The sequence below is a fragment of the Octopus bimaculoides genome, chromosome 15 (genome assembly GCF_046866305.1).
Source record: "Octopus bimaculoides isolate indiv1 chromosome 15, ASM4686630v1, whole genome shotgun sequence".
Classification (NCBI taxonomy): domain Eukaryota; kingdom Metazoa; phylum Mollusca; class Cephalopoda; order Octopoda; family Octopodidae; genus Octopus; species Octopus bimaculoides.
Genome location: NC_142942.1, coordinates 46063883 through 46078882, shown reverse-complemented (window position 1 = coordinate 46078882; position 15000 = coordinate 46063883). Strand labels below are relative to the sequence as shown.

General features: G+C 41.3%; 1 protein-coding gene across 1 annotated transcript in view; it reads right to left on the bottom strand.

Moving 5' to 3' along the window:
- LOC106868395 (ADAMTS-like protein 3) overlaps positions 1-15000 on the bottom strand; it is a 240075-nt gene that overhangs the window by 1608 nt on the left and 223467 nt on the right. Inside the window, exons 13-15 of the mRNA XM_089363799.1 lie at positions 14412-15000; positions 5189-5380; positions 4544-4691 (exon numbers count right to left, since the gene is read on the bottom strand). The exon at positions 14412-15000 is cut by the window's right edge and continues 236 nt beyond it. Coding sequence (XP_089219925.1) covers positions 4544-4691; positions 5189-5380; positions 14412-15000 — 929 coding nt within the window. The remainder of the gene's footprint in view (positions 1-4543; positions 4692-5188; positions 5381-14411) is intronic.

The following is a 15000-nucleotide window of genomic DNA, read 5'->3' as shown; positions in this document are numbered from 1 at the left end:
AATAAACACCAACTTGTCTCTATTAATATATGTCCGCAGGTATGGAGGCAGACCACCCTCAATGCACACACCACAAATTGTTGTCCTAGAAAGTCTGCAGACGCAACCACCCAGACACACTACCATATATATAAATTGCAGTCATTAACCCGCGTGACCTAAAGGCACTGGGATATATCAAATGACGTAATGGCTTGCCATTGGCTAGAACGACAAGGCGCAAGCCGAAAAAGGAGGGCGAAAGTAGGAGGAAGAGAGAGGCATAGTGTGGGAGGAAGAGAGAGAGAGAGAGTAGGAAGGAGAGAGAGAGAGAGTAGGAAGGAGAGAGAGAGAGAGTAGGAAGGAGAGAGAGAGAGAGAGATGATTATACAAACGTGAATGCAATGGTGATGATGTTGGCTGTTAAAGGGTTTAGTTCAATGTTCTTGTTTAGCCCCAGGTCAGCCTTGACAAAGCTCACAACCAGTATTTCCTGTGTACGTAAGGAAATAAGGACCGTGTCAACGACCGAGTCCTTTTCCAAGAAGTTAGAGTACGATGTGGTAGCGATTTCGCTGCTGTTTCTAGCAGGTTCGTACGCACATGCAGAGGAAGTCCTCGTTGGTTCCAATGGAGGAGATCGCCTGTGTTGGGAGATGTGAGTGTGTGTGTAGTTCTGTATGTGTATTGGTGTGTGTATGCGTATGTGGTTATGCATATGTACACATGTATATATGTTTGTGTGTACGAACATAGACAACCATATATACTAATCTGCACATATTCTGATATCTCACGGATGGTGATTCGACGGTTTTCCCCTCACAGCTGCACGTACAACTGCGATGTTTTTCTCACTTCTGCTGGTTGCAGGTCTCCCAGAACGTTCGTCAATATCCACATTTTTTTCTGTCATGGTCAATGCGATGATCGCACGTTACACACGTTACTTCCAAGCACTGCTGTAAATAGCAGAAGTGACCTAGAACAGCAGAGTCCAAGATCAATCTGTGCCAAGCGGCTTTACTTTGAGTGTTTAGCTTCGTTACTATAGCAACAGTCTGGATACTTATTGATCTGACCTCGTATATGCACATATATAAATACAAACACACAATTACACACACACGCACACACACACACACACATGTAAACATTATTCTACAGCAAGAATATTTCTTTCTTTATTGCCCACGGGAGGCTAAACATAGAAGGGACAAACAAGGACAGACAAAGGGATTAAGTCGATGCCATCAAACCCAGTGCGTAACTGGTACTTATTTAATCGACCCCGAAAGGATGAAAGGCAATGTGGACCTCGGCGGAATTTGAACTCAGAACGTAACGGCAGACGAAATACCGCTAAGCATTTCGCCCGGCGTGCTAACGTTTCTGTCAGCTCGCCGCCCTATATAACAAGAATATTATCGACAGTAACGATGGCTTAACTGACCAAAACTTCGATGTCACTGTCAATGATATTAAAGAATAATAGATTCGTACTCTGTAAAAGTATAGCGAAACCCAACAGATTAATGTAAACTTGCTTCGTATCATTATAAACTAAACATAAACACCAACCACATGGTTCCGGGTTCAGTCCCACTGCGTGGCACCTTGGGCAAGTGTCTACTACTATAGCCTCGGGCCGACCAAAGCCTTGTGAGTGGATTTGGTAGACGGAAACTGAAAGAAGCCCGTCGTATATATGTATATATATATATATATATATATGTGTGTGTGTGTGTTTGTGTATGTGTTTGTCCTCCCACCAACGCTTGACAACCGATGGTGGTGTGTTTACGTCCCCGTAACTTAGCGGTTCGGCAAAAGTGACCGATAGAATAAGTACTAGGCTTCCAAAGAATAAGTCCTGGGGTCGATTTGCTCGACTAAATAAGGCGGTGCTCCAGCATGGCCGCAGTCAAATGACTGAAACAAGTAAAAGAGTAAAAGAGTATATATATACGTGTGTATGTATGTGCGTGTTGTGTGTGTGTGTGTGTGTGTGTGTGTGTGTGTGTGTGTGTGTGTGTGTGTGTGTGTGTGTGTGTGTGTGTGTGTGTGTGTGTGTGTGTGTGTGTGTGTGTACATATGTATATAAACAGAAAGATAAAGTTCGCAAACTGAGGTGTTTTCTCTTTCAAAACAACGCGTTCCTTTGTATTTATGACGTCATCGTCACATTGTTCACTCGGGGTAGTTGCACCAAGCCTCCCCTCTTTTTCTCTCTTCAAATTCATTCGATTGTTGTTGGTTCAGGTCTGGTATTATTTTTGTTGGCTGCTTTTCTTTTTTTGGTGGTGGTGGTGGGGGGGGGGAAGGGGTTTTGTTTACTTCTTTATCCGAAAATAGCAATGGCGGGGACAAGGGAGGTTGAAGGTAGAGGAAAGCAAGGCGGGGGTGGGGGTGGAGGGTGGGGTGGGGGAGTTGCCGCAAGGTAGTGTCTGGGCGGGAAGGTAAAGAGGTGTCGTCGGTGTGCGATGGCTGGAGGTGGAGGAGGAAGGGTCGCAAAGGTAAGACATACAAAACGGAGAAATAAGCTAATCTGTATGAAGCGTGCGCGCGCGCATATAGCCTTATAAATATGCAACAAGAATTCGTGCTCTGTGTAAGTGTGCGTGCACATGTACGCGTATTTCTGTGTTAATAATAATAATAATAATAATAATAACAATAAAAATAATGATAATGATCATGATGATGATGCTGATAAACAGCCCTTATTCCGGGACGTTTTGAGTGGGATGGGCTACTCGACCTGAGTAAAATTCTAACTGGACACCACCTGTAAAGTCATGTGCTGTTTATCATAATATGAGGTCGCCATGTCGCGCACATATGGTTGTGATGCATGTACCTGGTGTACCCTTATTAGACGGGGAGAGAAGGGCCACTCTTTACAGAGAAGATCACTCTAATATAAAACCAGATTTACAGGGAACAGCATTGAACATTTTGGCGATCTTTTGCTAGCATTTGAGATCATGGTGGTCCCACATTCCTGAGCCTGCCACCCATATTGACTCTGGATATCTTTCCCTGGCCTGTCTCTGGATCGCTTCACTAGGGTAGAAAGGAAGCGTGAGGTGCTGTGCAAGCCTTATTGGACCTTAACTTTTAGGTTGTGCAATCGCCGGCGAAGCGACTACTCGACGCCCAGTCGAATAGGAGAGCACCAAGGCGAGCGTACAAGTTGCGGACGTGAGCCCAGGTGAAGCTGACTTCTGGTGCAATGACCTCATGGACGGGCATTGATGGTCTTTCTCGGTTACAAGTAGACAGACATTATCATCATATATGTGTGTATGCGTATGTATGTGTGCATGTATGCATGTATCTATGTATACACGGATGTGTATGCTTGAGTGTTTATAATTGTGCGCCTGCGCATGTATTTGTCTATCCATTCGTATTTCATTCATCTATCCATCCATCCATACATACATACGAATATATATATATATATATATATATATATATATATATATATATATATATATATTGTTGTGTCTGGGGAGAGTCATTCTGTTTTAATGCCTTATTAATTAACGCCCGCACAGGTTCGATTTCGACTCATTTACTTTTTTTTTCTAAAATTTATCATATATACACGCACACACATTCACATGTATATGCCATGTGGTTGGTAAATAAACTTCTTACTACAATGCATGCCTGAATATATATATATATTACACACACACACACACACACACACACATATATATATATATACATACATACACACACACGCGTATATGTGTGTGTGTGTGTGTGTACACATGTACATATATAAAATATAGCATTAATAAAACTAATATATTGGATTATGGTAGATCATCCATTCTTGTAGCAGTTGTATAATACTGTGTACAGTATTACAAGGTTTTAACGAGAGTTTAGACTCAAAATTAGAGATACGTCTTATACCTGAAAGCATAGTATACATGGACTGTGAGGGTAATGTCGATAACAAGGGATAGATCGATATAAAACGTCTCCAGAGAGATGCTGTGAGGAAAGAAACACCATAAGAACATTGGACAGGTGTATATAATATTTACCGCAGAGTACATTGATATTTCATGTCTTTCAACATCCTCTTCGTCATGGTTACAATCTTACTCTCGTGTCTGTAGCCCTAACTTGCCTGACACAGTTACAGCGTGACAAACTGATCGGGTAGCAAATCAAGTCAGCAAAAGTGTGACAACGTGACAGAATAACATATTGAAAGGTGGGCAAGGTGACAAGTGACAGGATGACAGGGTGACAGACGACAGGATGACAGAACGATAAGACGAAGAGTGACAGGGTGACAAATTGATAGGATGACGAGTGACAGGGTGACAGAATTATAGAGTGAATGGTGACAAGGTGATAGGGTGACAGAATGACAGGGCGAAAAGCGGCAGATTAAAAGTGGTTGTCTCTTGTTGGATTCACACTGAACTTGTACCCTGGTACTTCCGGGGTTGGAGGAGTATATATTATATTGTTAGTGAGATATTTGCAAGGACCCAACTTCTGCATTCGGTGTAGGATTTCTAAAAGTACTTACCATGTTTACAAAGGGGCATTTTACATGTTCTTTTCACTAGGGGTCGAAGTTTATTGTAGCAATTATTTTTGGCAGGTAAACCGGTTTTCTCCCAAAGACACCACAAGGATCTCGTCTGAACTCCATAACTTCCACATTGTCCATGGCACTGTAAATAAAGCACACAGCGATACGTTACTCTGGTGGGTTAGATATAATATGATAGGATGTATGACTTGTGTATCTATATACGTGAGGGTGTGTGCATGTGTTATTCTTTTGTAAAAGTAGTATTCACAGGAGATTCGACGTTTCGGCCTGCTTAGCCTTCATCAGACTGTCTGACGAAAGCCTCAGCAAGCCGAAACTTCGAGGTGACTATCAACACTATTCTTGTAAAAGAATATATGACCTACTGAAAAATATTGAGTAAACTTTTAATTTAATATAAAATTTGTTTTTATTTTAATACTACATAAAAACAAACAAACAATATATATATATATATATATATATATATATATATATATATATATATATATATATATATATATATGTATATATATATATATATATATGCGCACTCACACACTCATATATACATACACACACACGCATACACACATACACACACATATGCACATATTTATATATATTTATTCGTACCTTTTTCCATGATGTCGCTGTTACCCAATTCGTTCGACACAGTGGTGTTGAACACTTTCTCTCTAATGATGGAGGCAAAGACAAATTGTCACAATTGCGCCGCCTGGTGATCGAATGTGACATACTGTCGTAGCAGACTATTCGCCGGCGTTGTATGGACATGTTGTCGCGGATGCAAGACATGGGGTGGCACTGAAGGAGACCAAATTGGAATTAAGTTTACATATAAATGACAAATTTCTTTAGGGACAGCAATAAAAAGAACAACAATAATGGTATGTCAGAATTTCTCTCGGACTTGCTTGGAATTATCATTTCATTATTTGTATATGCATTCACGCGTGTGTATATGTATTCATATCTATAACCCAAGAGTGAGACTCTTGGGAGATGGTCCGAAACGTTAAACACCACACTGCACCCCGCATCAGTAAAATTACTCAAGTCTCTTCTAGCAATCCTCTTATTGCCCTTTTGTTGCGGACAATCAGATCATTACCAGTTTCGTTCGGATTCCAGGTTTTTAACAAACGTATGTGTATATGTGTCCCAGTGTTTACATATATACTCATATTTATATATATTTATATGTAGCTATACATACATGTATGCGCGCACACACACACACATACACACTCACAAACCTTAATGGATAAAGATGTAGCTGTCTTGCGCACGTATTTTCGGTATGTATTTGCAACTACATAATTATTCATTAATTAGTGATTCCGCTGATGAGCTACAGATTCCAAATCAGTGTATTTGACAACTAATAGCAAAGCTCGAGTTCGGGATTAACTAATTCATTCTTTTTTGTTCGTTCTAGTGTTATAACGGCGTGCCTCATGAATTCTCTTTTTCGTGGTTTGGGTTTTAACTGGCCTTTTTTAGCATGTAAGGAGTCCTGTCAATGGTCTCCTCTTTGCGTATATAAATATTTTATACACTCTTTTACACACACACTCACATACATACATACATACATAAATAATGCATGCATGCATGCATATATACATGCATATATATATATATATATGTGTGTGTGTGTGTGTATGTGTGTGTGTGTGTGTGTGTGTGTATACGACGGGCTTCTTTCAGTTTCCGTCTACTAAATCCACTCACATGGCTTTGGCCCGAGGCTATAGTAGGAGACTCTTGCCTATGGTACGAGCTGTGCGACTGAACCTAAGACCGCACAGTAGGGGAGCCAGTTTCTTACCCGCACACCCTTAAACTAGCCCTTAAACTATGAAACCAAAAATCTATTCCAATGAAGGTCTTCTGATGAAAGAGTTAATGCTTCAATTTGCTGGTAAAACCTACCACATGTGAAACACCGAGTGATTCGCTTCAGCTTTTTCATCTCCACCATCACCACACCATTTCCCCCACCACCTTCACGTCTACATCATTTATCATTGTTTTTTTTTCTCCTCGTTTTCATATTTTAAACTAAATTCGTATCTATATTCATTTATTTTATTATTATTTTTTTTTTTTAAACAAATTAGTCAAGTGAGCAAAAGGGATTATTCTTGATCTTTTGCAGGCCCACCCGGGTGGTTGATACCCGGCCTAAACATCTGCAGATCAATCTTTTGTAGAAAAGAAAACCAACACCCCCACACCACCACCACCACCACCACCAAAGAAAGAAAGAAAATAACAAAAAAGCGAAAACAAAATACAAAAAGAAATACACCGTTGATGGAGAGGGAATACGGTGGGATTTGGTGTGGTCTTACAACAGAGAGAGAGCACTGCAAAAACCACCCAGCAGCCGGCACCTAAGGACCGGGTGGCGGTGGTGGAGAGGATGATGTTAAATTGGAACGGGGGGGGGAGGTTACAACTACCCTTCCCCCCCTCATCGCTAAAGGTACCCGAGGACCAACTAATGATGAAGGTAATGGTGTTGCACTGAACGAGGGTCTTTGGAAACTACCCACCCGTCGCTACACGCAGGGACCAAGGTGGCGGTAAACAAGGACTAGGGAATGGTGGTGGCGGTGGCGGTGTTGGTGTTGGTAGCGGTGGAGTGATGATGATGATGGTGGTGGTGGTGGTGGTGGTGATGGAGGTAATGATGTGATGGGGTGGTGGTGGGGGTGGGCGAATGACGGTGGACTGGTGGCGATTACGGTGATGGTGGTGGTGGTGGTGGTGATGGTGACGTTGATGGTGGTGATGCTGATGGTTGTGATAATGGTAGTGATGGTGGTGGTGTTACGCTGACAAGGGTTTTTTCAGAACTACCATCTGTCACTCGCTAAGAGAACACAGGGACCAGGTGGTATTATAGTAGTAGCAGCAGCAGCAGTAGCAGCAGCAGTAGCAGCAGCAGTAGCAGTAGTAGTAGTAGTAGTAGTAGTAAATTGGGCGTTGTGTCAGGCGGCCTAACCAACATTAAACCCACGAGAAAACAAAACTGAATCAAATTTACTCAATGAAGCAACGTGTATAGATTATGCACCCGGGGTGGAACAAAGTGAAACCGGGTTGTGTTTGTTGTCGAGTATTGAATTCAACAGAAGTACACGGCTTCTCTCAGCGAGGTAAGGCTTCCTTCAACGGCCCTCTGTTAATGATTCCCAGGACAGTTATTGCCCCTACTGAAAGATCTAGGGGAATGTGTAGCATACAGGTTTAATCAATAGTTACCCACGACCCCGTGGGATATTGGCGTATTGGGTTCCTCTCGTTGCCGAGTTTTTAGTTTCTGAATTCCTGACGTCGACTTCATCGTATCTGGGAGTGTAAAGAAAGCTGTTAATGAGCTGGGGACGTAGTGTTTAAGATAGGGTTCACTTTGAAAAGGGGTCTGTAATGAGAACTAAGGAAGTAATGAAAACAAATAAGAGGGAGATAGAAAATAAAGAGAGGAAGAAAAAAAGACAGAAAGAAAGAAAGGAACAACGGCAGCGAAAGGAAACAGAAAAAGAAGAAGAAGAAGAAAGGAAGGAAGGAAGGAACGGTATTCTTCTCGAAAACCAAAAACCAAAGATAAAACATGTCATAAAAAAATATTTAAAAAACTGAACTAATATGGGTGGGTGACTCAATTCACGGAGTCCCTTTGAGGTCCCTGAAACGCAAATCGCTGTTTATACTGTTGTCCGATGAGAAATAGGAACAGATGAAAAGAAAAAAGAAAAAGTAAAGGAAAGAAGAAATTTACGGGTGGGCGAGAGGGTCGTTTGGAAAATAACCAACCCACGTGCCCACCCGCTTTTTAGATGTTAGGTTTAGGATGTTTCAACACCACACCCTGTTATGCAGATCTTCGGGATTATATCTGGATGATGATGATGATGATGAAGAAGAGGAGGGGAGGAGGAAGAGGGGGAGGCGGGGGAGGAGGAGGCGGGGGAGGAGGAGGCGGGGGAGGAGGAGGCGGGGGAGGAGGAGGCGGGGAGGAGGAGGCGGGGAGGAGGAGGCGGGGGTGGAGAAGTGGAGGAGGAGAGGAAGAGGAGGGTGTTGGGTGATGCCAACGATATTGGTAATGATGACTACGGTAAATGTGATGATGATGATAATGATTATGATGATGACGACGTCGATGACACGATGATGATGATGATGATGATGGTGGTGGTGAAGCTGATAGTATTGATGATGAAATAGTGTGGTGACGACGATAATGATGTGGATGGGAATGATGATTATGGCGATGACGGTGATGATGATGATGATGAAACAAGCTGTGAGAAAGATAAGCTATCGCAAGAAGAAGAATGGTTCCAATCAACGTCTCTCCCTTTCACTCTCATACTCCACTCAGATCGATAACATTGGAAATATTATCAATCAGATTGGAATATGAAATGAATATGTGTCGATGCAACTAACTAGCTCCCTCCCCACAAATTGCAGGCCTTGTGCCTTTAGTAGAAAGGATTATTATTATTATTATTATTATTATTGTTGTTGTTTTCTTTTTTTCTTTCTTCAAATTTTCTTCCATTTCTCGCCGAGTGTTTTCTGTACACCTGAGGCAGAGAAGCTCATTGTATGCATTCCCAGTTTACACACGCAAATTTACAGGTAAAATATGTATGGGAAAAAAAAAAAAAATTAAAATAAATTCATGAATGGATGTTGTTTTCATAGCGATAATGCTCTTCTCAATGCATGAGTCGTTCCAGTTAACACGATTTTTTGCACTTCCTGTAGGGATGGTAGGCCTGGTATCATTTTCAAATAGGTTTCAGTACCCCCCTTTTTTTTATCATTCCTAGAGAGATACTGCAATTACTGGTACGGTAGTTGCCTTGAGATGTCACATTTCTTGAATTTCTATTAGCAAGTCTATATTTACTGAGCTAATAAACCGGATATTATTATAAAAGATCAGACAAAAAAGATGTGTTTATTAATTGACATGGGTATTCCTTGGGATCACAATATAGCAGCGAAAGAATTTATTATTATCATTGTTGTTGTTGTTGTTGTTATTATTATTATTACTATTATTATTGAGTGAGAGAGCAGTGCATGCCATCAAAGTGACACTGGGTTAAAATATACGAAACCCAGTATACCCATCATGATTACTTGTCTGATAAGGGTACACCAGGTACATGCATCACAACCATACGTGCGCGACATGGTGATCTCATATCAAGATAAACAGCACATGATCTCGCAGGTGGGGGCCCAGTTAGAATTTTCTTCAGGTCTAGCAGCCCATCCTGCTCAAAACGTCACTGAATAAGGGTTGTTTAAGGATGTTGAACAAAACACCCATGTTTCCAGGGTTGAATTATTCAACCCCACCCCCAAAGAATTCCTCTCAACACATGGCTATGATGCTCCCCCACTACTTCTGCTCGTGATCAGAGATGCACATATCGTCAGCTACTAAGGGACATGCTCAACTGGTTAAGGTCAAACAACTGACAAGCAAATCTGTGGTACTGAGCAGAATATTTGCTGTAGCCCATCTTTTATACCAAGACAAAACAATGTACATGATAACATTTCCAATCAATTAAGATCAGAAACCATGAGAGCCACTGCCTGGTACTGCATCAGGGCATTTATTATTATTATTATTATTATTATTATTATTATTCGAAGACAAAATAACTGTTAGCAGACATTCACATTAGCAAAATGCGCTCACGTGCACACTGACATACACACACACATACTCTCACACACAAAAATACTTACACACACACACACACTAAAATGTAAAAGTATCCTCCGTCGATTTCGGCGATGAACATTGCCGTTTCTCCTTCAGTTGACCTATCTAATCGTTCCATTATACTATATGTGACCGAGTATTCCACGTATATTTGTACCCTTAACATAAACTTGGAGTAGACTCGGCACGAAACAGCGTGTGTATGACCAGGCTGTACTTTTTGAAATCTGTGTACAGTTCACCCGTTAGACTCAGATTTCCTCAACCCAAATCCATTCATAACAATTTGGGTTTGTCCAAAGTTGACGGAGCTGCGCACTGGAATCGAAATCGGGATCTCATGATTACGCACACCGTACACACGCGAACACCCTCGTTAGCCATTTGATTGTAATAGCATCCCAAAAATACGCACACACACTCACGCTCTCATACACACTCACACGCACACACACAGACTCACACATACATAAACATACAGATGCAAACACATACACACAGATATACACACACACTTACACGCGCACACACATACACACACCCACACACTAACCCACACATACACACACAAATGTACACACACAGATGCACACACACGGATATACATAGACACATGGACGCACATACACACACACGCACACGTACAAACTCGGACACACCATCACAAGCACCACCACCACCACCACTACCGCCACCCCTATCACCATCACCACAACCGACGCCACCGCCAACCTCCCCCAACAGCTATCCTCCCCACCATCCCCTCACCACCCCAAAGGACTCTTCTATAAAATATTTCACTAAAAGCTGTCTATCTGTTGCATTCCATGTCAATCACTGCTTCAGGGTGTCAACTGTTAGACTGATGTTGTGGTAAGGCATTGTAGTTGTGAGGGCAGTGACATTGATGTTACAGTTGCCAGTGGTAGTGGTGGTAGTGGTGGTGGTGGTGGTGGTGGTGGTGGTGGTGGTGGTGGTGGTAGTGATGGTGATGGTGGTGGTGGGATCGGCTACATTGTTGTTCAAGTGATGTTCGCTGTGATGATGTTGCTGTTGCTGGTGGTGGTGGTGGTGGTGGTGTTGGTGGTGATAATGAGGCTCGTAGTGGAAGTGGTGGAGCCGGTCGTCGTCATCATGGCCGATACTGATGATGATGGTGGTGATGATGATATGGTGATGGTGGTGATCGACGGTGGTGCTGCTGCTTCTGGAAGTGATGGCGTTGATAATGGTGATGATGTCGGTGGAGGTGATGATTAACGTTGGTGTTGTCGGTGGTGGTGGTAGTGATGGCGTTGGTGGTGGTGAAAGCACGTGACGATAAATGCGTGTCGATGGCGTTATTTTTTCCTTATTTATTTTATCCTTCGTGTTTTTTTTTTCTTTTCTTTTTAATTTCTTGAAATTAGTTAGTCTGGGGGATGATCCACGCTGATAGCTATCTTTAGACCCCTTCTTAGATTAGGGTCTATAGTTGTAATGTGTAGTCCTGCATCATGTGGGGGTTTGGGGTTGTTTTTGTTGTTGTTGTTGTTGGTGGTGGTCATGTTGAGGAAGCATGAATATGGTGGGAGGTTTCGCCCACGAAACTTTTAAACTATGTAGAGTCAAATAGTTACCAAACACACACACACACATACACACACACACACATAAACATACATATATAGATATATATATATATATGTGTGCGTGCGTGCGCGCGCGCGTACATTCTTAAACTATCATAATCATTCCTGCCATATTCACAAGGCTCGAAAATTACATCGATCTCAGTGCTCAGCTGGGATTCCCTAAAGGATGAAAAGCAAAGTGGATCACGGTGGAATTTGGAGTTAGAACGTAGAGACGGACGAAATGCTAGGCAGCATTTCGTCCGGCATGCTAATGATTCTGCCAGCTCGTCACCTTACACGTAAGCCAATATAATATTCTTACTTCTTTTTGTCATAAAGTGTATGTGTGTGTGTAAGAGAGGGGGAGAGATAGATAGATAGATAGAGAGAGAGGGGGGAGGGAGAGAGAGAGAGAGGGAAGGAGACAGAGAGGTGCCGAAAACAAGAATCTGCTGTGAAAACCTACAGCAAGTCTTTGAAAAATAATAACAGTTTGACTCCAACTCTAAAGGAGTTCACAAAGAATTTGGTAAAAGCCAAACAGGAACCAGCCCAGTGACGACAGGGAGAGAAGTAGAGATTATTTAGATTGGATGCTTGAGGAAATGAAAGGTCTTGATAATTCTATATCCAAGAATTTGATTGCAGTGATGATGATGATGATGATGATGATGATGATGATGATGATGATGAGGATGAGGATAATGATAATGATGATGAGGATATTGTTGTTGGTGGTGATGTTATTGTTGCTGTTGTTGTTGTTTCGGCTCCAGGCCAAACACAATTTAATAGATATACGAGGGAAATTTTCAGAAGCATCAAATGAAAATGGTAAAAACAAAAGAAATAAGAATCTGCGAAGAAATAATAACTCATGATAATAAAAAAACACAAAGGATAGAATGTCAAACTTGCAGCTCAAATATCTATCGGGTAGCTTGCCACCCACAATGTACTCATAAACAGTATTTAACGATTTACCGAATGAGACACAAATGGCTCTTCGAAGAAAAACTTCCTTGAATTTCCAAAACTGAAGAAACATCAAACCGCCAAGAATGCAAACCTACTTGTCTAAAGTATACAAACACTTAGTAGGAATCGGGTATCAGAGGATTAATGCTCACTTATAAAAGGACACCTCACTCCTTAAATGAAGGAACTGGTGCAACAAAGATTTTAAATGGGTGTGAAGGTGTGTTACTAATCAATAAAGCTGCCGTATTTTCCGCCTAGAAGTCGAACTTCTTCAGATCAAAATTTCCATTTAAAAAGGTTAAGTCGACTTATACACCAAGACAACTTTTGGAGGACCAAGATGATATTTAATTGTTTACATTATGTGTTTAGACTATATACTAGGTCGACTTGTATGCTGGAAAGACTAGGAGGAGAAGAAAAACGGTTCTGAGTATGAAATTGCTTTAGTATTATTAGACATTTGACAGTGTTTTTAGCCTTAAATTGGCCACGTATAAGTTAACACGAAATAACAAGTACACCAAAGATACTATGAGTAAATAGAAGATTGTTGTTTCGGATAAACCAAAGAGGAAGTTTCAAAACGAATGCAATTTCTAGCAAAAGACCAATATTCTACGCTCCATCCTCTTCTATTTGCCTGATGTTGACATGTTCAATCAATATTGAACAGATTAAACAGACTGGATGTGGGTAAAAACGATATGATTGACGATAAGAAGAAACAAAACAAACTTGCACTTCATCGTTTATGACGACACGGGTTCCAGTTGATCCTGTCATCGGAACAGCCTTCTCGTGAAATTAACGTGCAAGTGGCTGAGCACACCACAGACACCTGTACCCTTAACGTAGTCCTCAGGGATGTTCTGTGTGACACGAAACGTGATAAGACTGGCCCTTTTGAATTACAGGTACAACTCATTTCTATTAGCTGAGTGGACTTGGAGCAACGCTTTTCTCAAGGAAATAACACGCCGCTGAGAATCGAACACACGACCTTATGATCGAGAGCTGAGTATCCTAACCAGTAAGCTATACGATAAATAGTCACCAGTACATTGGTATATCAAGTTGTATAACTGCAGAAAATAAAAGCGAGTGACTCTGTTATATACAGAACATGGAAGAAAATTGGCAGATATTTCTTTTTAGGAAAATGCGCAAAGGCTATCTTGAAGAAGGCAAGAATATAATGGTTTCTAATTTAGGCACACACAAAAAAAAGCAGTATTTGGCAGGAATTTGATTTTATCAACCTCAAAAGGATGAAAGGCAAAGTTGTTTAGATCTAGGTCAGTCATAACCTAACAGATATACGATGACAATTACAGAAGTACTAAATGAAAATGGTAGATTGATAGGTATATAGACAGACAAACAAACAAACAAACAGGTAGATAGATAGATAGATAGATAGATAGATAGATAGATAGATAGATAAAACAGAAATAAGTGGAACATGTCTTACTTTGCCCCATTCGTAAGTAATCCACTTGAAACAGTCCATTCGACATTTTCTCTTAACTTCCGGTCTTTTCAATCGTCCTCGTTTACATACGCCAACCGGAAGTTCTTCAAAGTAATTCGTTGTGATAATTTCACAAGATACATTTCGCGTTTGCCGTCCGTATCGTTTACAAGTGCTCGCTGTACACGATGACCACTGGCTATTTACGTAATATGCTCGTCTAGGGCGTTTATCGGCCGGGTCGGTAACATTGGCGTACGGTGACGTTATTGTACCCAACAGATACGATTCTCTGTGAGCTGTTTCTCTTAGAATATCAATTAAAGATATCAGATGAAGAACAACGGTTGATTCCAAAGTTCGACTGACATTATTGTAGATCGTGTTACAACGACACGTGTAGTTTTCTGATTGGTTCGGAGTTGAAAGCGTCTGAACTTTAATTCTGTGGAGAGAATTTCTTGAGTATTTAACGCGAAGATCTGTAAATGGCACCAGTGGTTTGCCATTACGAAACCACCTAATGGAACTTCGATCGATGCCTCTTGTTAAACAACGCACTGTTAATACGGTTGCTGGTAAGACATAG